General features: G+C 43.9%; 1 protein-coding gene across 7 annotated transcripts in view; it reads left to right on the forward strand.

The window, feature by feature from the left end:
* UNC13B (unc-13 homolog B) overlaps positions 1 to 23,041 on the forward strand; it is a 167,980-nt gene that overhangs the window by 139,090 nt on the left and 5,849 nt on the right. For 4 of the 7 annotated variants that reach the window (XM_015239037.3, XM_072959680.1, XM_072959678.1 and 1 more), the window contains 18 exons: positions 451 to 592; positions 2,316 to 2,485; positions 2,935 to 3,050; positions 3,393 to 3,556; positions 5,843 to 5,993; positions 7,465 to 7,533; positions 8,931 to 9,020; positions 9,343 to 9,471; positions 14,477 to 14,604; positions 15,244 to 15,329; positions 20,292 to 20,418; positions 20,568 to 20,664; positions 20,897 to 21,040; positions 21,359 to 21,436; positions 21,953 to 22,030; positions 22,263 to 22,351; positions 22,591 to 22,743; positions 22,870 to 22,993. In XM_015239037.3, the coding sequence (XP_015094523.1) occupies positions 451 to 592; positions 2,316 to 2,485; positions 2,935 to 3,050; positions 3,393 to 3,556; positions 5,843 to 5,993; positions 7,465 to 7,533; positions 8,931 to 9,020; positions 9,343 to 9,471; positions 14,477 to 14,604; positions 15,244 to 15,329; positions 20,292 to 20,418; positions 20,568 to 20,664; positions 20,897 to 21,040; positions 21,359 to 21,436; positions 21,953 to 22,030; positions 22,263 to 22,351; positions 22,591 to 22,743; positions 22,870 to 22,993 (2,135 nt within the window). The remainder of the gene's footprint in view (positions 1 to 450; positions 593 to 2,315; positions 2,486 to 2,934; positions 3,051 to 3,392; positions 3,557 to 5,842; positions 5,994 to 7,464; positions 7,534 to 8,930; positions 9,021 to 9,342; positions 9,472 to 14,476; positions 14,605 to 15,243; positions 15,330 to 20,291; positions 20,419 to 20,567; positions 20,665 to 20,896; positions 21,041 to 21,358; positions 21,437 to 21,952; positions 22,031 to 22,262; positions 22,352 to 22,590; positions 22,744 to 22,869; positions 22,994 to 23,041) is intronic. The other 3 variants (XM_031677251.2, XM_072959679.1, XM_072959677.1) reach the window with 1 other exon arrangement.

Raw genomic sequence — 23,041 nt, forward strand, 5'->3', positions numbered from 1 at the left:
CTGGGACAGGTGAGACTGGCACCTGCAAACAATATGAATGATAATACAAGGATTTGGTAATAATCTGATATTATAGACTTGCTTAACAGTTTGATATTACAAGAGCTGGTGGGATGGGGAAAGGAGACAGGCAGGAGATCAGGGAATAGTTAACCAGTGGTTTACTAGCTGGGGTGATATGGCTGAAGCATGCATGTATCAGAGCAAGGAAGGACCAGTGTAGGGGTAAATGATCAGTTAGGGCTCTGGTGGGGAGGTGGGATTCTTGGGCTAAGCTTTGAGGGATATGCTTGTGGCTTAGGGCTAAGGATAGATGTGAAGTGAGAAAATTCCTGTCCAAGGAGCAGAGAGGGGCTGCTCTAAGATGGAAAACACACATTCATACTTCAGAGGGCTTATGACTTTTGGATTGTACTCTGAAGCCTCCTTTTGTGTGTGTTTGGGTTGCAGTGGTGTGTGCCCAGGGCCTGCAAGCCAAGGACAAGACAGGATCCAGTGACCCTTATGTGACTGTGCAAGTGGGCAAAACCAAGAAGCGTACCAAGACCATTTTTGGGAACCTGAATCCTGTTTGGGAGGAGAAGTTCCATTTGTAAGTCATAGAGGACTTGTCTTACCTGGGAGTATGTATATCTGGGCAGCAACATTAAATCCTATTCTGGGCTTGGACTCTTAAGAGGGATGGGGCAGAGGTGGTGGAGAAAACCCATTTCTCACATGCTTCAGTTGGGCAGCAGCTATTCTCTCTCGGTTTCTTCTAGTAAACTATTGTATCAGGGTTACTCTACTCAAGCCCTGTCTTAACTAGGGCGATTAAAGGGGCCCCTGGGGATCCCATACTGCTTTTCTAGTGCTGTGAAGATTTTTACTACTGCCGAGTGACAGAACCAGGGACTGACCACCCTAATGTGTACGTCCCAGCCCTGCCATCCTGCCTAGGAAGGGTTAGGCTCCCTAGAGGAAGTGGGGAGTGGGGAGGGGAACATCCTTATCTGACAACTGGGTAATTTTGGCTTGAAGGTAGAAATCTGGGGTTTGGAGAATTTTCCATTTCCCTTAAGGCCTCTGCTTTTCTTTTTGCTTTAGCTTCCATCCCCTACTCCTTTATCTATTATCTCACTTTTTTACAGACTATTTCATATGACAGTGAGGGATGGTTGTTGAAAAATGGCAAGTCCTAACCTAGAACTTAGACTAATGTCTGGTGAATCCAGATGATTTGTCACACTTGTAAGGCTTAGGACCAGGACTTTGAGCCTATATCAGCTAAGCAGGCTGCTTATGTAGAGACCTTCTTCTGTTAGAGGGAGACTGGGGAAAGACATTGGGGCCAAGTAAAGTCAGTCTCCAATCCAGAGGCAATAGTTACTGGGGAGAGCGCCTGTTTATTGAGAAGCTGAATGGTTCCTGCTTGAAAACTATTTATGGTTAATTCTAAATGAAATGGCTCTGCAGTGAATTTTGCCTGCTTTTATCCATTTAGTAAGCAATTTGTATTCCGTATAAGACACTGCATATGATACAGTGTATCTAAAAATGTGTAAGATAATCTCTGGCTTTAAGAAGCTTATTGATGATTTGCCTATTATTTTCCAGTAGACCAGTAGTTACAATATTTTAATGGAATGTGCAAAGATATTATGAGAACATAGGGTAAGGAACAGCAAATTCTGCCAAGTACAACTTTTGGATAAGGCAACAGGGATCTAGAAAGCAAATGCTGGGGAAGAAAGAGTATGAGGGAGATAGCTGAGTGAACACCCTTCTCCAAAGCAAGCACCGTAGAAGAAATGACAATTCAAGTGGATATTAAAGAATGATAGAAGTTCACCAAGCACATTCTGAGATAGATGGAGAAAGTAGATAGAAAGTTAAAGCAAATATGACCAGATGGGCTTACCATGAACATTTAACACCTTTATGGACTTCATACAGGATTCTGGGGAGGAAACTAGCCGTTGCTTCGTAGGACTCTGTGGCATCTGTCCAGCTGTTTTCCTGTTGATGTTGTTGATACAACTAAGCTGCACAGGAAATCAGCGTTGTCCCTAATTACTCCTCCATCTCCCTCTGTTTGTCCCTGGGCAATGAGGACTGGATAATTTTCTATGGAGAGCCACCAAGGCTGAGGGATGAAGAGCCGTTTGCTAGGACAGCCTGACTCACTTGGGACTTTAGTACCACTCTTCTTTGGCTCCTTCTCTTCCTCTGCAGGGCCTCAAGTCAGCTGGTAGAGCCTTGGGAGGGAATTAGAAGTAATAAGAGTGGGGGCTGCTGGGTCTATCCATAACAGAGCCTGCCTAATTCTCTCACAGTGAGTGCCACAATTCTTCTGACCGCATTAAGGTACGTGTGTGGGATGAGGATGATGACATCAAGTCAAGAGTAAAGCAGCGGCTAAAGCGAGAGTCTGATGATTTCCTCGGGCAAACCATCATTGAGGTTCGGACACTGAGCGGCGAAATGGATGTCTGGTACAACCTAGGTGAGGAAACAGGACCAGAGGAAGTTGCTGGGAGGGGAGAGCATGAATGGGGAACATGGGGAAGATCTTGTCTACCAAAACCACCACTCAGTCCCCAAAGCATACCTCTATTACAGAGCCTGCCTTACCTGCAGAGAACAGTACATGGGTAGAGATTAGGGGACAGAGGAGTTGGGGTGTCTGGAACTCACTCTGGTGGGATTTCCCAGATTTTAGAAGATCCTTAAATCTTCATACTCATCCCTAATGCTATTAGCCCCTGGGCACTCCTACTCTCTCACCCAGCCAGTTCTAGGGTATTTGTGGACTATGTGGTTGCTGGAATGAGTTCACCTGCTTGGTGACACTTGGTTCAGTGCCTCCTTTTCCTTGGGTTAAGCCAGGATGGGGGCTGTCTGTGCTGTCTGTAGTTGTGTTGATGTCAATCTCCAGTCTTCTTTCCTTCCTAGAGAAGAGGACAGATAAATCAGCTGTTTCAGGGGCTATCCGCCTGCAAATCAGTGTGGAGATCAAGGGGGAGGAGAAGGTAGCCCCGTATCATGTGCAGTATACGTGTCTTCATGAGGTGAGCCAGCTCTTGGGAGATGCCAGAAAACGATATTGGGAAGGCCTTTGGCAATCAGTAGGATTGCTAGGGGTTGAAGATCTGGAGCCTGTTTTTTCATTTTGCCCTTGGCTCACTGCTGCCCTGGACAGGCCAAGTGACAGTCCCAGCCTCAGTTCTCTTTTACTAATGGAAGAATAGCCTATTGGGGCCACAAGATTTACTGAGCAATGACTTGAAGGACAGAATTTCTGTGGGACCCTATTCACATTCTCCTGGACTTTACCAGCAGATTTTGTTTTTGTTTTCAATATATATTTAGCTGTTTAATAATCAATATATATTTTACTCTGTATCCTACAGAACCTCTTCCATTACCTCACAGACATTCAGGGCAGTGGAGGAGTCCAGATCCCTGAAGCTCGAGGAGATGATGCATGGAAGGTTTACTTTGATGAAACTGCCCAAGAAATTGTGGATGAATTTGCCATGCGCTATGGCATCGAGTCTATATATCAGGCCATGACGTAAGGCTCTCCTGAGACCCTGGAAAATGGCTACTCACCCTTGGGGTAGCTAAGATGGCAAACCGACAGGGTGGACAGGTCCTTAGTAGGGTAGTATGCAGTGATTCATTGCTTTCATCTCTGAGCTGGGTCGGGTGGATGTGTGCCCCAAGGCAAAGAGAGTTTATGTATTAAAAGTAGTGCTTTTATTAGTAACTCAAGGAGAAGGCATTTGTCTGTCTACCCCAGTGTTCACAGATAGAAAGGGAAAGGGGCACAGGAGGGTAGGCAAGGACAAACGTACCGAAACATCACAGGCCTGAGCAGATGGGGCATGTGTACTCGTGTATATATGTGTGTGACAGACAAGCTCATATAGACTGGCCTGGGACTCGGAAAGGACGCTGAACTGTAGGGAAAGCAGCTGTGTCTGGTGTTGACGAAGATGCCTATAAAAGAAATTCCCACCTACTATGAGAAGAGGTAGCTTGTGTATTGGTGAGGCTAGAGCTCTAGAGCTCTGCGCGCTAGCAGCACTAGGGAGCAGAGGGTAACAGACTTTTACTGAATTTCTTCTCTGTGTCATGCATTGTGCTACATGCTGAGAACACAGAGATGAATGAGATGGGGGCCTCTGTGCTTGGGGAACTCAGTCTAGCAGGAGAGATAGACCAGTAAGCAGTCAGTTACAATATAATTTGATAAGTGCTAAGATAGAAGTAACCGTAGCGTATTATGAGGGCATCTAAATTTTAGGGGAGGCCTGTGAGGGAAGCCACTGAAACGGTGACACTTTGAAACACAGAAAAGGAGGTAGGGCATTTCTGTGTCTGATAGGGCGTAAGCAGAGATGCTAAAATGCAACAGAGCATAGACTATTCAAAGAATTGCAAGTTCAGTATAGACAGAAGAAACATTTTGAGGAATGAGGTTGGAGAATTAATGGCCCCTCTGCAATTCTTACTTTGTTCACTCTCCCTGGATGATCTCATTCAAGTCTATGATCTCAACCACAACATATAGGCTTAAGACTCCCACATCTCTTTCTCAGGTTCAGACCCTTTCCTGCATTTCAGATCCATTTTCATCTGCTTCCTGGGTATTCCCACAGGCATTTCAAGCTCAACATGACCAAAATCCAAATCAACATCATCTCCACCAAATATAGTAAATGGAACAATTTACTGAATATCTATCTAAACAGAGATTTAGGAGTCAGCCTAAACTTTTCTGTCTTACTATCAGCATCCAGTCAATCTCTAAAACCTCTAGATTCTACCTAAAAATGTTTTTAATCTATCAATATTGCTGTAGCTCAGTAATAATGATAATAACAACTCCTATGTATTTCCTTATGCCAGGAACTGGTCTAAATATTTTATGAATGTTAACTCAATTAATCCTAATATCAACCCTATGTGAGTATCATTATTATTCCCATTTTACAGATTTAAAAAACTGAGGCATAAAGAAGTTTAATTTATTCAAAGCCACTGAGTGATGGGGTTGAGGTTCAAACTCACAGTCTGGCTCTAGAGCCTGTGCTCCTATAACCATTTGTCTGTTCCATTTAGTGCTTCATTGCTCCTTTTCTGAATGACTGCAGTAACTCTTCAGGTGATCTTTGTGTCTTAGTCTTATCTGTCTCCAAGTTTTCTTTTCCAATTTTGACCATCACAGTGACCTTTCTGAAAGACTAGTCTTATCACAGTATGCCTTTGTTTAAAAATTTACTATAGAGTTTAGGATAAACTTTTTTATTATTTGTTCTCTATCCACTTCTTTCCCCTTTCTTGGTATTCTTCTGTCAAACACCTGAACAGTAACCATAGTGAGGTTTCTCAAATATATCACTCTCTCCATGAATATATTTGTTTTTGCAATACTGTTTCCCTTTGCTTGCACACTTTTCCACTTGATTAATTCTTACTAATCCTTTAAGACTTGGTTCAACCATCTCTTCTTTGGGAAGCCTTTTTCTAATCCCTTCTAGCCTCCAGTCATTCTGACTTAGATGATCTTCCTGTAGTTTCCGTGGAATTCTACATATCATGCCTTGGGTTATTGACTTACTTTCTAATACTTGCTTTCTCTGCCAGGCTGTCACCAATTTGGATTCTAGCTCTTAGCACAAGACCTGGCACTGGTAGACATGCTCATAGAATATACAGCCGAGTGAGTAAGTTATGAAAATCCTTGTATGTCAAGGTGGTTAGAAGCTTCATATGCGTGAGTGAGATCTTTTGATTAGTTGGCTTTTCCTGCAATCCCTGAAGAGTCTTTAAGGCTGAGGGTGCTGTTTTTCAGGCACTTTGCATGTTTGTCATCCAAGTACATGTGTCCTGGTGTGCCAGCAGTGATGAGCACCTTACTGGCCAACATCAATGCCTACTATGCCCACACAACTGCTTCCACCAACGTCTCTGCATCTGATCGCTTTGCAGCCTCCAACTTTGGGGTGAGTGTGATGTAAAAACATGTTACCTGCTTGTTACCAGTTAACAAAGCTTGATTTTTGAGTCAGTACTGTCAAGTTGATATGCCTAAAATTCAGATAGCTGCCACCTAGGTAATGAACCTTTTTCCTTGTGAGTATTTAGACTGTACTAATAGACTCTCCTCAGACATAGATACATGAAAGAAGGTGGGATAGTACCACTGTAGTAGGGCTGGGGAAGTGGGGTACTACCTGGGCTCGGGGAGCCTCCCTGGACCAGCAACTTGGTTGAGTCACCATTTTCTTCAGTCGTGCAGGTTCACAAAGGAGCCTTCTTAATATAATTCAGTCTTTCTCTGACAGAATAGTACCACTTAAGTTCACAAGAGACTGATGTCTAAGCAAGAATACCAGTATGTATCTGAGCCTATCCCTCTTCTAGGGTCTGAACTGTTTTCCCTATCCAGGGTATGTCCTTCCCAGTTGTTAGGGTACTTGAAAAGTTGAATCGTTACTCATAATGTCACCTGACATAAGTTCAGTATAAACTAGATGAAATCTCTCTGACCCGCCACAAAAATTACTTCTTCAGGGATAAAATTACTGATACTCCCAAATCTCCTGGACCTCTCAGCCCTGTTTTTGTTTTTGTTTTTGTACTAACCACTTTTTTTTAATGTTGTTTATAGTTTTTCTGTAGATGAATTAGTATCATTGATTAAGTCACATATCTGTTCCATTCTATCACCACATTATATACTAACTCAATCAATATCTAATGGTGTGTGTGTGAGATATATATATATATCTATCTCAGTATGTGAGTTCTAGGAGTGCTACGCTAAAAGCCTACAGGAACATGATTCCCCACTTAATTAGACCTTTTCTATAAAAATAAACTATTAAAATAGTATTTGGTTTTTATCTTAATATTTAAGAAGTATAAACTAAGGGAAATGATGTGGAATGTGGTTTAAAAAGAAATCTCCTTGTATCTGCCTGATCATCTTCCAGATGCATCACTATTTCTCTCTCTCATCATCACTGCTAGACTGTGGCTGTATAACTGTTAAGAGCTATCCCAAGGTAAATCATGACACCGCAGACTTAGGCACAAGTTAGAGAATGTGTTTGGAGTTCCTTTTGTCTGACTGAAATGAGTTAAGAGTCCCAAAGAGATGGAGATGCACTGGTCATCTCCTCTTGATTTGTATGGAAGGAGCTGTTTCCCCTCCCAGGGACTTGCTTTGCCCTAGCTGGTGTGAGAAGATTCCCCAGTGTGAGACAGAGCTGCCAAGAGATGAAACAGGAACCACCTACTCATTTCTCCTCTGTATTGTTTGTTGTTTTCCTTGTGGGCAAATATGGGACAGGATGTATCCCCACCTCAGTGGTTCTTCCTTACCCAAGGGTAGTTCTGTTTTTGCTACAATCTAGGGGACTCAGAAACAGATTATTTCTCTCTTTCTTATTATTTGTTTACCACCCTCAGAAAGAGAGATTTGTAAAACTACTGGACCAGCTGCACAACTCACTGAGGATTGACCTCTCTACATACAGGGTGAGTGAAGACCTGGCTGTAGGGTGGGATTAAGGAATATCAAGCTCAGTGTTAGAGAGACTGTGGGCCAAATGGCTAAAAGATCAAGGCAAAGAAAATTAGTCTGTGTCATCACACCCATGTGTATGGCCAATGTCACTGACACCTGTGATTCTTCAAACTCCAAGGACCATGCAGTGTGTAAATAGTGGCTGATGTGGCTGCTTTTTATAGATAACTGGCTTTCTAACCCCACTCATGTCACTCTACCAAACCTCTGATGACATTCTCATTAGAGAGTCTCCAAAGCGTAATCTCTTCCAGAAATACCCCTTTAAAAAGTAGATAATTACATTTCCTTCTTGCATCTTTCCATATTCTCCTCATTTTCCAAAAAAGTTATGAGAATGTGGCAAAGGGGAGAGAGAGTAACTTGGCTTGGGCAAGTAATTTGTAGCAGAGGTCATGTGTGTTCCTAGAATGGAGGGAGGAAATAGATATAGTAGGAGGGTGGGTGCCTAGGATGAGACGGAAATGGGCAGATTTGCAGTTCTTCCTAAGTTAAGTCGTCTTAGAATGACTTCATTACTTGCTTTAAAGTGTTGTGAATTTCCAGAACAGGCAATATACCCACATTAAAAAGTAAGTATAAAACAACCTCAAAGTCAAAAAGAAGTGAGATTTTAATTATCTGTATTTTCAGTGCCTTCCATTTGCACGAATAATGGACAGTTGACTGTATATCTTATATTTGGCATATAAGTAGCCATTTGAAGGTTTAAAAAAGCAACCCTTAAAATGGAGAGTGGCACAGCATCTTCCTTAAGCTCTCTTTGGCAGCTTCCTCCTAAAACTCATGCCAAAAGAATTGAAGTGAGGCATGATGGGAAGATCCCAAGGAACTCACTCCAAAAGCAGTTCTGCTCAGAGCTTTGCCATCTGCTGGCTCGAGAAATATAGAATAACTGGGTTCCACTGTGTGGAAAGTACACATCTCAGTGTGGTCTGTAGTGTGGCTCTACTTATATTCCAGGATATACAGTTAGATTGTAAGTTTTGAAGAACTCATTGTTTGGGTGTAAGAATCTTCACCCAAGAAAAAAGTGTGTGTGTGTGTCAATGTGTGTGTGAGTGTCTGTGTGTTCATTTGTGTAAACGCTCACACATTGCATGGGAAGTAGGCTTGGGGGTAGGATGTGTTGCTTTCTGGACTGGAGATTACTAACCCCTGCTTTTGGCAAGGACCTGTGTCAGTGGAGAAGGGAGGGAGACCTGTAATATTACAGCTTTTTTGTAAAACTCAACTAGGGAAGATCCCAGTGGGTAGCAGTTAGGGAAGCTTCTGATTTCATTGCTTTTGGCAGGGAAGGCTTCCATATTCTTTTGTTCCTTTCTTACATTTGCTTAATTTGCAACAGAATAATTTCCCTGCTGGGAGCCCTGAGCGGCTTCAGGATTTAAAGTCCACAGTGGATTTGCTGACCAGCATTACTTTCTTCAGAATGAAGGTAAGAAATTAATTGGGCTGGGTGATGCTAGTCTGGGGACCTGGCCACAGAAGCATGGAGAGTGAGAATCACTGGGCATAGTCTAAGGCTATAGGATTTATCACCTCTAAGCCTACGTTTCCATATGCCTGTTCCCTGAGTTACTTCCAAAAGACCCTGGGTCAACAAGGTTGGGCTGGGCAGTTCTCCCCGTCAGCCATGTTGACAGTTTCATCCCAGGGCAAGGTCCAGGGACCCACAGAGGGATGAGGGAATAGGGAATAGGAGATCCCACCCAGGTGGGCAAGACCCTGGACCCATATTTTTTTAAATTAATTGGCAGGTACAGGAACTGCAGAGCCCTCCAAGAGCCAGCCAGGTGGTAAAGGATTGTGTGAAGGCCTGTTTGAACTCAACATATGAGTATATCTTCAACAACTGCCATGACTTGTACAACCGCCAGTACCAGCTGGTAAGAGGCTCGGGATCAGGTGGGGCCAGTTGTCAGTGGTTCTTGGAGTCTCAGCTCTCCTTTGCTGTGGTCCCTGTGAAAGGGAGCACAGAATAAAGTCCTGGACGTTCTGGAGAGTGAATGAGTTGTGAAGTGGGGACCATTTAGACCATGTGAGACATTTGCGGATGGGCAGGAACCTTTGGACAAGATGTGACATAACTGAGTTGAACAGAAGTGGCAACAATGAGTTTTACTTTGGTGTTGAGAAAGTGACCTAAATTTGAGCACAGTTCAGTGGGTAAGTAGGTGAATTCTTAGCCCTTCCCAGAGTCTTTGTTCTCCTCCGAAGTTAATTTTATTCTGACTCATGTGAACCCGTCCATGTTCCAGACTCTTCCCCTGAGATCTGAGGTTTTGGCTGGTGGATGTTTAACTTTTCCCTCTGACACTTTTCTCTGCATTGCATGGTCTTCTGAGATATATTCATCAGTTGACTATCAAGGCTGGCCCTGTCCTTCGTGAGGCTGAGCTACTTTATCTGGTTTAGGCTGGTATCCTAACTCAGTACCTGGTGACTTTGTATATTTTTCTAGATCCTTTCAATGGTATCTTTTTTTTTTTTTTGGTCTTTTTTCAAAGTCAGGACTTCCTTCTGGGTCTGATTACTCAGTTACAGCTACTGTCTTAGGAATGTCTTGCTGATGACACATTTGCTAAGTAGATTCCCTTCAGTCCAACAAATATGTGTTGGATGTTTGTTCTAGGCCAGGTCTGAGGAAGCATAGTGGTCTTTCAGTTGGTTCACAGGCTCATGAGTATATGTATAATTCCAACCAAAGTCTGTTAGAAGGGCCGTGAAAGAGGGATACAGTTGAACGTGGAAGAAGTTTATCAGATATTGGGAAAGCTACATAAAACAAGAGCGTTTGAGATAGACTTGAAAGGCAGTAGGATTTGGACAGCAGACTGTGGGAGGAGAACCTCAATCTCTTGGACATCTACCCTTCAGTGAATGCATCCAATTTGTAATGCTTCCTAGGAGCACCTTAGTGAAGACTAAAATCTTGTTCATACTGCCTCCTCAAATTGTCAAATGTGCTTTTTGTGTCAGTGCTGTATTTATGACTTCTTCCTTTTAAGGTTTATAAAACCTCCTGTTGGTTCTGAAGTCCGTGGGGGGTTTTCCTGGGGCCGTCGTTTAGCTTGCCATGCTCTGGGCTCTGTCATCCATCCATGAATTCTCTCTGGTTGGACAAAGACACTGTTCTTAGCTTTTATCTTTCAGTTATGCAGGGGTCTGTCTGAATATTTGGTCTCTATTCCCTAACATAAGATGAACCTAGACTTTGAAAGAGGCCTTATAAACCATTCAGGAACTTCTATAGTCTTTGTATTTTGCTGACTTTTTTTTTTTTTTTTTTACTTTCTCTCACTCTCATTTTCTCATTTTTCATTATTTGTACTGAAGTAAATCCTTGGTATCTTTCATTTCCCTCCACTGGTCTTTGGTCATTAGTTCATTCATCTATCCATTTCTTTAACAAATTGAGCACTAGGGATATAAAGTTGATTAAGACACATCTCTGGGGGTGGGAACAGATAGATGGGGATTTCAAAATTGTAGAATAGATAAACAAGATTATACTGTATAGCACAGGGAAATATATACAAGATCTTATGGTAGCTCACAGAGAAAGGAATGTGACAATGAATATATATATGTTCATGTATAATTGAAAAATTGTGCTCTACACTGGAATTTGACACAACATTGTAAAATGATTATAAATCAATAAAAAATGTTAAAAAAAAAACACATCTCTGCTTTTGGGGAGCTCATTGGTGGAGCCAGGGGGCAAATTACTACATTTATTGTGTTTTATTATTTTATTGTTACTATATTTTATTGTAGTTGTAGTTGTCTGTTACATCTCTATGAGAGGTTCACAGAGGTTACTCTGGGAGCCCAGAAAGAAGCATCTAACCAGACCAGGGGTGTCAGGGAATACTTCTTAGAGAAGGCAAAGCTCGACATAAATTTTGAGGAATGAGTAGGAAAGTCAGGGGCTGAGAAGGAAGAGGATGCGATATAGAGGAAGCAGAATGTTTAGAGGCACAGAATTGTGAATGAGGTTGTTAATTTGAAGAAGCATAAACAATTTAATTACACTAGTTACAATTCAGGCTTTACAGTTCAGCTATGTGGGATTAAATCTTGATTCTGCTGTTTATAGCTACATGACCTTGGGCAAGTCATGGACCCTCACTGTCCTTCAGTCTCCTCATCTGTAAAATGAAAGTGATAATAATTTCTACCCAGTGGAGTTGTTGTCAGGATTAAGTGAGTTAATTCATGCAAAGTTCTTAGCAGACTGCCTGATATACAATAAGCACTAAATAATTGGTGGGAGTGATATGGTAATGGCTGCAACAAAAGGGAAGTGGTTAGATATGAGGTTGAGAGAGAGGTCACATTTGGAACGACCTTTGTTTCAAGCTATGAAGTTGGAACCTTATGAAGGAGGAGTAACACTATGAGATTCTCCTTCTAGAAAGATCACTGACGACTGAATGGCAGAAGAATTGGACTGATGGTCAAAAACCAGTTAGGAAATCCTTGAATGATAAGAGCCTGAGTCAGGACAGTGGCAGAAAAAGTAAAAGGAAGAGATGTATCTAAGTGATATTAAGGAGGCAGAGTGAACCAAATGTGGTTCTGTCCTGGGAACTTCCTGAAAATGCGGGCTTGTTAAGGACTGCAGAGACTTTGTGATGACATACGGCATCCTACATAAAAGCCCTATTCCTGTTCTCCTGGGCAGTTCCAACTTTGCTCTTGTCCCAGTGGGAGATAATATCCATTCCAGTCTCTCAGTGGTGACTTTTACTTGTCCTGTCTGGGGTCTGAATATAGAGTTGCTCCTTCTTTCCTGCCATCCACCATTGTATTCCTTTGTTTCTTCCCGTCTAAGGCCTTTCTTTTCTCCCCAGCTTTATTGAGATATAATTGACATATAACACTGCATAACTTTAAGGTGTACAATAGATGATTTGATACATATATATAGTGAAATATGTACCACAATAAAGTTAATTAACACATTCTTCACACACATAAATACCATTTTGTTGTTGTTGTTATGGTAAGAACACTAAACTATTCTCATAGCATCTTTCAAGTGTACAGTACAGTATATACTGTTAACTGTAGTCATCATGCTGTACCTGTGATCCCTGGAACTTATTCATCTTGTAATTGAAAGTTTGTACACTTTAATCAACATTGCCCCATTTCTTCCACCCGTCAGCCTCTGGCAGCCTCCATTCTCCTCTCTGTTTCTGTGAGTCTGATATATTTAGATTTCATATATAAGTGAGATCATGGTATTTGTCTTTCTTTGTCTGACTTATTTCATTTAGCATAATGCCCTTCAGGTTCATCCATGTTGTCACAAATTGCAGGCTTTCCCTTTTTCATGGCTGAATAATATTTCACTGTGTTTATATTCCACATTTTCTTTATTCATCTATTGATGAACACTTAAGTTGTTTACATGTCTTGGCAATTGTGAATAATGCTGCAGTTAACAAGAGGGCACAGGTACCTCTTCAGGATAGTGGTTTCATTCCCTTTGGGTATATACCTAGAAGTGGGACTGCTGGATCATATGATAGTTCTATTTTTAATTTTTTGAGGAACCTCCATACTGTTTTATATAATGGCAGTACCAACTTACATTTGCACAAGCAGTGCATCAGGGATCCCTTTTCTCTACATCCTTGCCAGCATTTATCTCTTCTGTTTTTGATAACAGCCATTCTAATAGGTGTGAGGTAATATCTTATTGTGGTATTGATTTGCATTTCCCTGGTGATTGGTGATGTTGAACACCTCTCCATGTACTTGTTGGGCATTTAAATGTTTTCTTTGGAGAAAGGTCTTTTAAAGTCCTCTGCTCATTTTTTAATCAGACTATGTGTTTTGTTGGTGGGGGTGGTGGTGGTTTTTTGTTCTATACAGTTGTGTGAGTTCCTTATAATTTCGGATATTAACTCCTTATCAGATACACGGTTTGGAAATATTTTCTCCTTTTCTGTAGGTTGCCTTTTTGTTTTGTTGATTGTTTCTTTTGCTGTGTAGAAACCTTTTAGTTTGATGTAGTCCCATTTGTTGATTTTTACTTTTGTTGTCATATCCAAAAAAATCATTTGTCAAGACCAATATGAGGGAGCTTCTTCCCTATTTTTTTCTAGAAGTATTATGGTTTCAGGTCTTACATTTAATTCCTTAATCCATTTTCAGTTAATTTTTGTCAATAGTATAAGATAGGGGTCTACTGTCATTCTTTAGCATGTGAATATCCAGTTTTCCCAACACCATTTATTGAAGACACTATTCTTTCCTCATTGAGCCTTCTTGCCTCCCCAAGGCCTTTTCTTATCAGCTAGGCAAATACCTTCCCAGATGCAGTTTTCCCCTTAACAACATTCAGCAGATTAAGGGAAGCTTTGCTTAACTGAAGTTTTGGCCAACCTGTGTACTAGGTCTGTTATGTGGCTCCTGCAGAACTTGAAGAAGCTTCTCAGAGATGTGTATGTGTGTGGTGGGGCGGGGGTGATATTAGAGGAAGACCCACTAGAAGAGGAGGAGGGGGTCACATGGAACTTGGCTGAAGACTGGAGGGGCTGCTTGCTTCAGCCAAGAAGTCACTATATGCTTAACTACTGAGAGAAAGAAGAAGGGGATAGACATCTTCATTTCTCCTAGGCTGACCAGGAACAGTGGTCAGAACAGTGCCCTGGAGCTGGGCAGAGAAGTTCTCAGGGACAGACTATGTCCAAGAACCTCCCAACAGTCACCCCTTTGCTAGAACAAACATGCGTGGGCTTGTGGAAGATAGGCTACAGAAAAGGAAGGGTCCCTGATTCTAAAGGAAGGGGCATAGAGTGGGGAAGAGAGAGAGGAAGGCTCTCCATTTTCTACTCTGACTCTCACTGTCTGCCATGTCTTCTCGGAAACAAGAAGCAGGAGCTACCTCCAGAGGAACAAGGGCCCAGCATTCGGAACCTGGATTTCTGGCCCAAACTCATCACGCTCATTGTGTCAATCATAGAGGAAGATAAGAATTCCTATACACTCGTTCTGAACCAGTAAGTGTCACCACACTTGGCCCTGTCTGGTTGGTGGTTGGTTTGTCCATCTGTCTAACAGCCTCTTTCTTTCCTATCTCTGTGTGTTTGCAGTGCCACCTCTTCCTCCTGTTCGTCCGTCTGTCCCTCTGTCCCTTGTATCTGTCTGGGTAACTGTTTCTGGAGACAGGTGTGGAAACATAATGGGGGGCCCTGCCCAGACTGAGCCAGCCTCTCTGGGGTGAGAGGCTTCTGGGAGTGGCTGCCATAGGAGTCCCAGGGCATCCAGAGACCATGTGTGTATATGTCTGTCCGCTGTGAATAATGTGGGCCTTCTTATGCCCACTTCCTTGCCCATTCTTCTCCGGCTTATTTAGCCTGGGTCTGCCTTCCAACCTCAACTCTTCTCCCGTTGGCCACAATTCCCTGCCTTCTAGGCATCATCTCCCCTGGGGCCACCTTGCCTGGGAGGATCCTCTGCCCATACTTGTCCTACCACTAGTCCCTGGGCCCCTTTTCTCCAGTTTGAGCCTAGCCCTGTTTCCTAGGCTTCTCCCCTCTTCATTGTGACCTCTAAGAACTAGGCATGTTAGCTTTGGTATCAATCAATTTAAATGGCTCTTGCCTTGTTCTCTGACTGTGGCTTCTTCCATCATCCAGGTTTCCTCAAGAGTTGAATGTGGGAAAAGTCAGCGCAGAAGTGATGTGGCAACTCTTTGCCCAAGACATGAAATATGCACTGGAGGGTAAGGGTGTGCCCAAGGCAGTGGTTGCAGGCCCCTAGCCCGGGCGCTGTGCTCTCTGTCCCTTTCCTCTCCCAGACACCTACAAGTTCTGGGTGAATGGTACAGTGAGAAACTAGAGGGATTCGAGGCATATTAGGTGATAGACCTCGGGAGGCCTTGGGTAGGCAAAGCTTCAGCCAAAGAAATGATGGAAATGGCTGTGTGGATGTAGGTTCCTCCTTCCAGCTTTAGAGCAAGTGCCTGTTTAAGACTTTCCCAGCCCAGAGATAACTCCTTTCATTCTGGTGCTCTCAAGTGGCCTATTCCCTAGAGAATGGTCTCATGAAATGTATCTTTACAGTTTTACAGAATCATAGAACCTTAAATACATAGATAGATAAGATTATTTTCTCACACTGTCGGCTGCCTGGCCTGGCTTTCCTTGAAAGCTGTTCTGAATTGATGTGACAAAGCCGGAAAGATATTTCTCTCTCACTTCTCCTGTACAACAGGGTCACATGCAAATTACTATTCATCTTATTCATTCACCTAATTCTTTTATTCATTTCCCACTTTAGTCTACAAAGATATCACTCCCTACCTGTATCAGACCTTCCCATTTGTACCCATCTGTGCCCATTCATTTAACTGTTTATATATGTTAATCTGTCTCCTCAGTCTATGAAAGTAAACCTAGAAGGAGGCGGAGCAGTCTGGGGCAAGGACAAATCAGAGTCTGGATCTGCTATTTGGGTGGAGTGACAGAGGAAATAGATAATCCTCAGACTTTTAAACTTTTGAGGTTTAGGAACAGTAAGTTTAGAGGTTGAAAGCAACCTTGAAGATCTGTGTTAAATTTGAGACAGTCACATACTGTATATGCAAATTCTGTAATTCTGCCCCAGAGCAGCGGCTCCTCCTGCTTACACTGGGTCATGCCTGGGGCTGTAGCCCATGCCTTTGCCTGTCAGTCCACTGAGCAGGTCACCTGTCCCTCTCCCCTAGGTGGCACTTGGTGAACCTGATGGGGAGCATGGTCCCAGTTCTTAAAGAACTCCAGCTCCATCAGGTTTTTTGGAGAAAAGATAAATACCTGTGAAAAGTGAATTAATTCCACCAGAGAGATGGTATAAGGTTGGGCAGAGGTTTTCAAACAGAGGAGCTAAGTGAAAAGGCAAAACGGTGAGAGTAGGGTGGTGGGGGCAGGGTGGGGTAGGATGGACAATGCTGGGCTCCAGGCCTTTTACCTGGTGCTAGCTAAGTCAGCTCTACTTTTATCAGTCTTATACAGGGTTTTAAGTGCAATTTCTTTTGAAAGAGGAGTTCTGCTGATGTTTAAAACAAACACAAAAGAGTTGAAAACTGCTTTAAGAGAAAGAACTTATGTTGACCTGGTTTTGAACCTGTTTCACCACCTGCTCAACAGTGTGTTCTTAGACTGAGCTACTTAATTTTTGTGAGCTCGCATTTTCTCTTCTGTAAAATGGGAGTGATGATAGCATCTATTTCACTGAGCTGGTGAAGTAACTGAGATGTATGTGGCGTATTTAGCATATGCCCTGGCTTTTACTGAATGCTGAATAAATCTTAGTTATTGAGGACAATAAGAAACCATTATAGGCTCATGAGCAGAGATGCAGTGTCAACAAAGTAGTAGTTTTATAAGGTTTTACCTCAGTGGAAAATGGAGGCAGATGGAACAGGGAGAGACTAGAAGCAGAGAGTGCAGATAATGTAATAATTAAGAGCTGAGGGGATGAGGCTGTAATTAGAGCAGAGAAATTAGAGGAAGAATGGGCTTTGAAAGACATTGAAAGGAAGTTTTAATGGGACTTAGTGATTGTCAGAATGTGGAGGGCAAGAGAAGGGGAGGTGTTTAGAGACCTGGATGGTAAAAGGATAGTGTTGACTCCAACTGTGAAAATGTTCTCGTTTATCCAATATTTTTAAATCAACTTTATTGAGGTATTATCTACATACAACAAAATAAAAACATTTTAAAAGTATAATTTGATGAATTTTGACAAATAAATACACCTGTGTAACTACTATCCCAATTAAAATATAGAAAGTTTCTTCATCCACCTTTGCAGTAAATCCCCATCCCATTCACCAAGTGTATCAAGTATTTTCTTTGTGCCAGACACAAAGTTGGAACTCCAAAGAGATGAATGAGGCATAGCTCCAGCCCTTGAGAAGCTCACAGTCCAGTCTAGACAACAGACATATAAATTGGCAGTTACAGTTCAAAGTTAAAAGCCACAAAAGGAGTAAGAGTAGGGTGCTGAGAGGAGAACCATGTAACCAGACCTGGGAAGGCTTTCTGGAGGAAGTGATGTACAGACTGAAACCTGAAGGATGACAGAGCTTAGCTGCTGGGGAAGGAGGGCAGCAGTGACAAGGAAGGGAGAGAGAGATGTTTTAGGCAGAGGATGCAGTATGTTCAGAGACCTGGGGTTTGGAGAGTCAGCATGCTTGGGGAACTGGAAGCAGTAGTTGAGTGTGACTTGCACTTTAGAGTGGAAGGGAAGAGATGAGTGAGAGGTGAAGGTAGAGAAGTAGGACACTGCTAGATCATAAAGGACGCGTAAGCTGTGTTTAGGATTTTGGACTCTGTTCTGAGGCAACTGAGAGCCATTGAACAAAAATCCCATTTAAGCAAGGAATTGACATGATCATACTTTTAATATAGAAAGGCCACCCACTCTGGCTACAGTACGGAGAATGGATTGGAGGAGGAAAGACCAGTTTGGAGACTATTGTAGTAATCCTGATTAGAGATGGTAGTAAAAAGACCTAGAGAGGTAATAATGTGACTAGAAAGAAATAGATAAATTCCAGAGAAATTTTGGAGATGAAATCAACAGGGATTGATGCGTTAACTGGATGTGAATACAAAGAAAGATGACTTGAGGATGATGCTCAATGCAGAACAAGAGACAAGAGGGTAAGATTAATGTGTACACCCTGTTTAGCTTCATTGGAGATGTTAAGATGGCAAAAGGTGACTGGAGTTAAACCCATAGTGAGATATTCCATCAAAGACTTACATAGACATTATGCGAACCAAAAAGAGACTTGGAGGAGATATCAGCAAGCTGAATAGTTGAAATCATGTAGTTGAAAGAACTCTCCGAGGATGAAAGATGAATGGAGGGAGGAATGTGGACGTCAGGGGCAGGAGAAGGTTTAGATGCTTGATTGCCCCTTTTGATAGATTAACCACCCCCTACACACTACCCACATCCCCCCTCAACAGCAACCTCAAGAAACTTTACTGGAGCATGACTCCATGGAACTTGTTAGGATAGTTTAAAGTGTGACCAATGTTCCAGCAATCATCCTGTTAGTTTTTGTACCACAGAAGTTAATGTAGAAATTGGGGTTTTAGGCCAGAGTACAGATAATGGATTGACAGAGAAAGTGAGAATTATACATAAATACAGTTAAGTTGAAGGTCCCTAGAAGAAAGCAGTTAAGGAGCTCTGGAGGGATGGAGCAGCACTGCCTCCTTTTCGGGGGTTGCTGACACAGAAGGAGGGAGGCCTTCCTGGTGGTACCTTTTGATGTTTCTATGTTCTTGACCTGGTTTAAGGACAGCAGGGTGCAGGGTGGAAGAGAAAAGGCGAGCCCCGAGAGGGTCTCTCTGACGTCCCTGATTTTTTTCACTTTCTTTATTGCTTATTCGTGTCTCTACTCTGTCACAAGCATCCACTGTCATTCGTATACGAAAAGTCCTCTTTCTGGGTGGTAAGAACTTTTGGTTGTTGTCCCGTTACCTCTAGTTTTATTCCTTTTTCCTCTTCTCTTGCTCACTGCTTCATAGAAGAGACTGCAAATGCAACTTTGGGTAGAGATGGTGCTGCCTACAGTGCCAGGAGATGAAATTCCTGGGACAGGGAGCCTTATGTGGCTCAATCTCGTGCTCCCATTTCCTCCTGTGTGTCTGCTGTGCTGATTCACCAGGACCAGCTGCCCCAGACTGGCCATTCTGCCTTGAGATGGAGGAGCATTACCCATGGCAACTCCAAGTTGAGCAATAGAGTTCCCAAGGACACTGGCCTTCCCTTCTCTGTTGCTTAATACTCTCCCCTGTTTGCTTACTCTCACCATTATGTTATATGTAAGCACATAGTTGGCTTTTATTATTCAAATTAGTGCTTCATCCATAATGGGAGTAGATGAAGAAAACCTATGGGTGTGGCCAGTACTTCAGGCTCTCTGGGCAAGCTGTGGGTGATCTTTGTCCTAGATTTTCCAGAAGGCTCTGCAGATTCAGCTAGATGACCTTTCAAGTCTGTTGGCATCCCATTTTCTGTAGCAGGATGGCCCTTTCATCTCGCTGTGTTTCCATGGTTTCCAAACTGACTTTTCTTATTTGCATATTTCTTTGAGAATTCATTTTTCAGAGTCTCAGCTCTGCTCTGGGGCCTTTCAGTTTACCCCAGGATTCAGTTACACCATGGCTGCTCAACTGCTCTTTCTGTCAGCTTGGGCCCACTTTGGTTTTCCCTGTGTCTGTGTAGTTGTCAGTGATCCATTCATGTCATGTGCAACTGCTCATCTTTCCACTTAAGTCCATCTGAGGAAATGGCCTAGCTACTAGGATTAAAATAGCCCTGGAAAACCATCATCCCTCTCCAGTTCTGGACAGATTCCCCCCTAGTCAGCCTTAGCACCCACATCTTTTCTCCTCTCCTTCACCAGAGGCCAGCACCTCACTTGGCATTTCCAAAAGCCAGCACAGGAAGACTTACAGGCCTTATCTGGATGTCTGACTTAGTCTCTGAAGAAAGATTTGGGCCAGGCTTTTGGAGATCAGAGCAGTCATTGCTAGGGGGAGATGTCTGTGAGGAGGTGCTTGGGAGTCACTCTTGCTCTGAGACATCTAATAGAGCCACCTGACTGGATCTGCCACTTTGGGAAGGCTCAGGAACCAGGGCCTCGACTGCCGGGACCTGACCCAGCCTTCCTCCCTACTAGAGCATGAGAAAGACCGGCTGTGTAAGAGTGCTGACTACATGAACCTGCACTTCAAGGTGAAGTGGCTCCACAATGAATACGTGCAGGATCTGCCTGCCCTCCAGGGGCAGGTGCCTGAGTACCCAGCGTGAGTCATCATGTGGGGGCTACAGAGGGAAGGGTAGGGAAGAGGGTCTCTCTGGCTTAGGGGTTGGGTGAGGCCAGCATCCTCACTGTCAGGCACGTGGCATATGCCAGCCACTAGCTTCAGCCTCCAATTTTCCTACCTGGCTACAGGTGGTTTGAGCAGTTTGTCCTACAGTGGCTGGATGAGAATGAGGACGTGTCCCTGGAATTCCTGCGAGGGGCTTTGGAACGAGATAAGAAGGATGGGGTAAGTTGGGGCTTGTGCTGCACATGGGTCAGGCCAGGTCTCCCAGCAATTAGCTGTCAGCAAAAGTTCCTGGGCTTTAACCACGATGGCTGTCCCTGCCCTGTGAAGTCCATAAGAAGGGCTGTTGAGGGCCACTGAGCCACCCTTGCTGGGCAGAGAGCCCTTTAGAACTTTATAAACTTGGGAGACGGTACCAGCTGAAGATGATGACCCTGTGTGTGGCCTTCCTTAGTTCCAGCAGACATCAGAGCACGCCCTCTTTTCCTGCTCTGTGGTGGACGTCTTCACGCAGCTAAATCAGAGCTTTGAGATCATCCGGAAGCTGGAATGCCCAGACCCTAACATCCTTGCCCACTACATGAGGAGATTTGCGAAGGTGACCATGACCCTTCTTCTGCTTCCCCCCGTACTACTAGCATACTCATAGCCTTGTCACAGGCCTGAGCTCAACCCCTCTCTGCGGTGGCCTTTGGATAAAGCTTGGCATTACCCTGTTCTCCTTTACTTGAGTTTGGGGCAGACAGGTGGGTTTGTTTCACTGCTGTTCCGGGGTTGAGAGGGAGCTCTGTCCCTCACTGTGAGATTCCCCTTTACCTACTTATTGTTGTCCTGGGTTGGAGGTGCAACCTCAGGCAAGATACTCGTGGGGAAAGCTAAGGGTTTCTTCTCCTTTCCTTTCCTCCTCTTTTCTCAGACCATCGGGAAGGTGCTGATGGAATATGCAAACATCTTATCAAAGAACTTTCCAGCTTATTGCACAAAGGAGAAAATGGTGAGGGTCGGGCCTTGGGCCCCTTAGAGAAAGGAGTGAAGACATTTGAATCCTTCTTGCTTTTGAAGTTATCCTCAGTGCTGAGGGTTGGGGGAATGCTCCTGACTTCTGATTCCCAGGAGGGCTGTGCTTGAGATTATGCCACAGAATAACAAGAATTGACAAGGAGTTCCTCTGAGCCTCCATTTGGTAGTATATCCTCTACTAAGCTAGACCTTTGCTTAGTCTTTTTTTTTTAATAAAAAAATTAAGATATTCAAAGAGTTACAAAGGGTAATCCCACAAACAGCTGGGGCCCACCACCTAGTTTAAAAACAGAAACATTTGCTTCTATTCTTCATTCACGGAGAACTGTCTGCATTGGTTCCAGATCTCAGTACTTAGGGAGAGACACATGTGATATGTATTGTAAATTCCCCGTGGCTTTTGGAGTAATGTGAGAGAGGGAGGGACTCTAGACTGCTGGGTCCAGTGTTACAAGGAGCCAAGACTCAGCATCTCCATCTGTCCCCAAAGCCTTGCATCCTGATGAACAACATGCAGCAACTGAGGGTCCAGCTGGAGAAAATGTTTGAGGCCATGGGAGGCAAGGAGGTAAGTCTTAGAGTTTGGGGTTGCTGTACTTTCCCTTTGTTCCCGAGTTCCCTGGCCACAGCCTCTCCTGACTGGGTATAGGCCAGGAGTTTAGCTTGGGATCTGGCTGGTTTGAGCTGAGAGACTTGAGTAGGCATTGGGGTAGAGGCCCTTGGAGGGAGGAGTAGGGGCACAGGAGGGGAGAAAAGGATGAGAGAACCAGCTTAGCCAAGCCCACTTCCTGTGGATACAGTTGGACCCTGAAGCTGCAGACAGTCTGAAGGAGCTGCAGGTGAAACTGAATACGGTTCTGGATGAACTCAGCATGGTGTTTGGAAACAGGTCAGTGGCCCCAGAACACATGGCTCTCAAGGTCAGGTGTCGTCCCTGGCCAATCTGACGTCCCCTGCCCCACACTCATCCATCCAGCTGAACATATGTGGACCTTCCCTTTCTTCCTGCTGGCTGTCCCTGTTGAAGCTGCACTGTGAGTGTGCTGGAGTGGGACTGAGTAGCTGATGCTGCTTTAGGGACAGTGTGTGTTTGGGGTGGGGAGGGCTGCACTGTGGGCACATGTGTAGTTTCCAGGTGCGGATTGAGGAGTGTGTTCGACAAATGGCTGACATCCTGAGCCAAGTGCGGGGCCCAGGGAATGCATCCCCCAACGCTCGGGCCTCAGTGACTCAGGATGCGGATAGTGTGCTCCGGCCTCTCATGGACTTTCTGGATGGCAAGTGAGTACAGCACTCAGAACTATCGAGCGGGCACAAGCAAGGCAGAGGCAATCAGACAGAAGAGCCTCTCAGGGAGGGGGGCTCTCCGGCACTCACCCCATCTTCACCTGCTGCCTGGTCCTGCAGCCTCACACTTTTCGCCACTGTGTGTGAGAAGACAGTCCTGAAGCGTGTACTGAAGGAGCTCTGGCGGGTGGTAATGAACACAATGGAAAGGATGATTGTTCTGCCCCCACTCACTGACCAGACGGTAAGGACCCTTCCCTTCCACTTCCTCCTGCTCTCTCTCTTAGCTGGT

Source organism: Vicugna pacos, chromosome 4, assembly GCF_048564905.1.
Source record: "Vicugna pacos chromosome 4, VicPac4, whole genome shotgun sequence".
NCBI classification, from domain to species: domain Eukaryota; kingdom Metazoa; phylum Chordata; class Mammalia; order Artiodactyla; family Camelidae; genus Vicugna; species Vicugna pacos.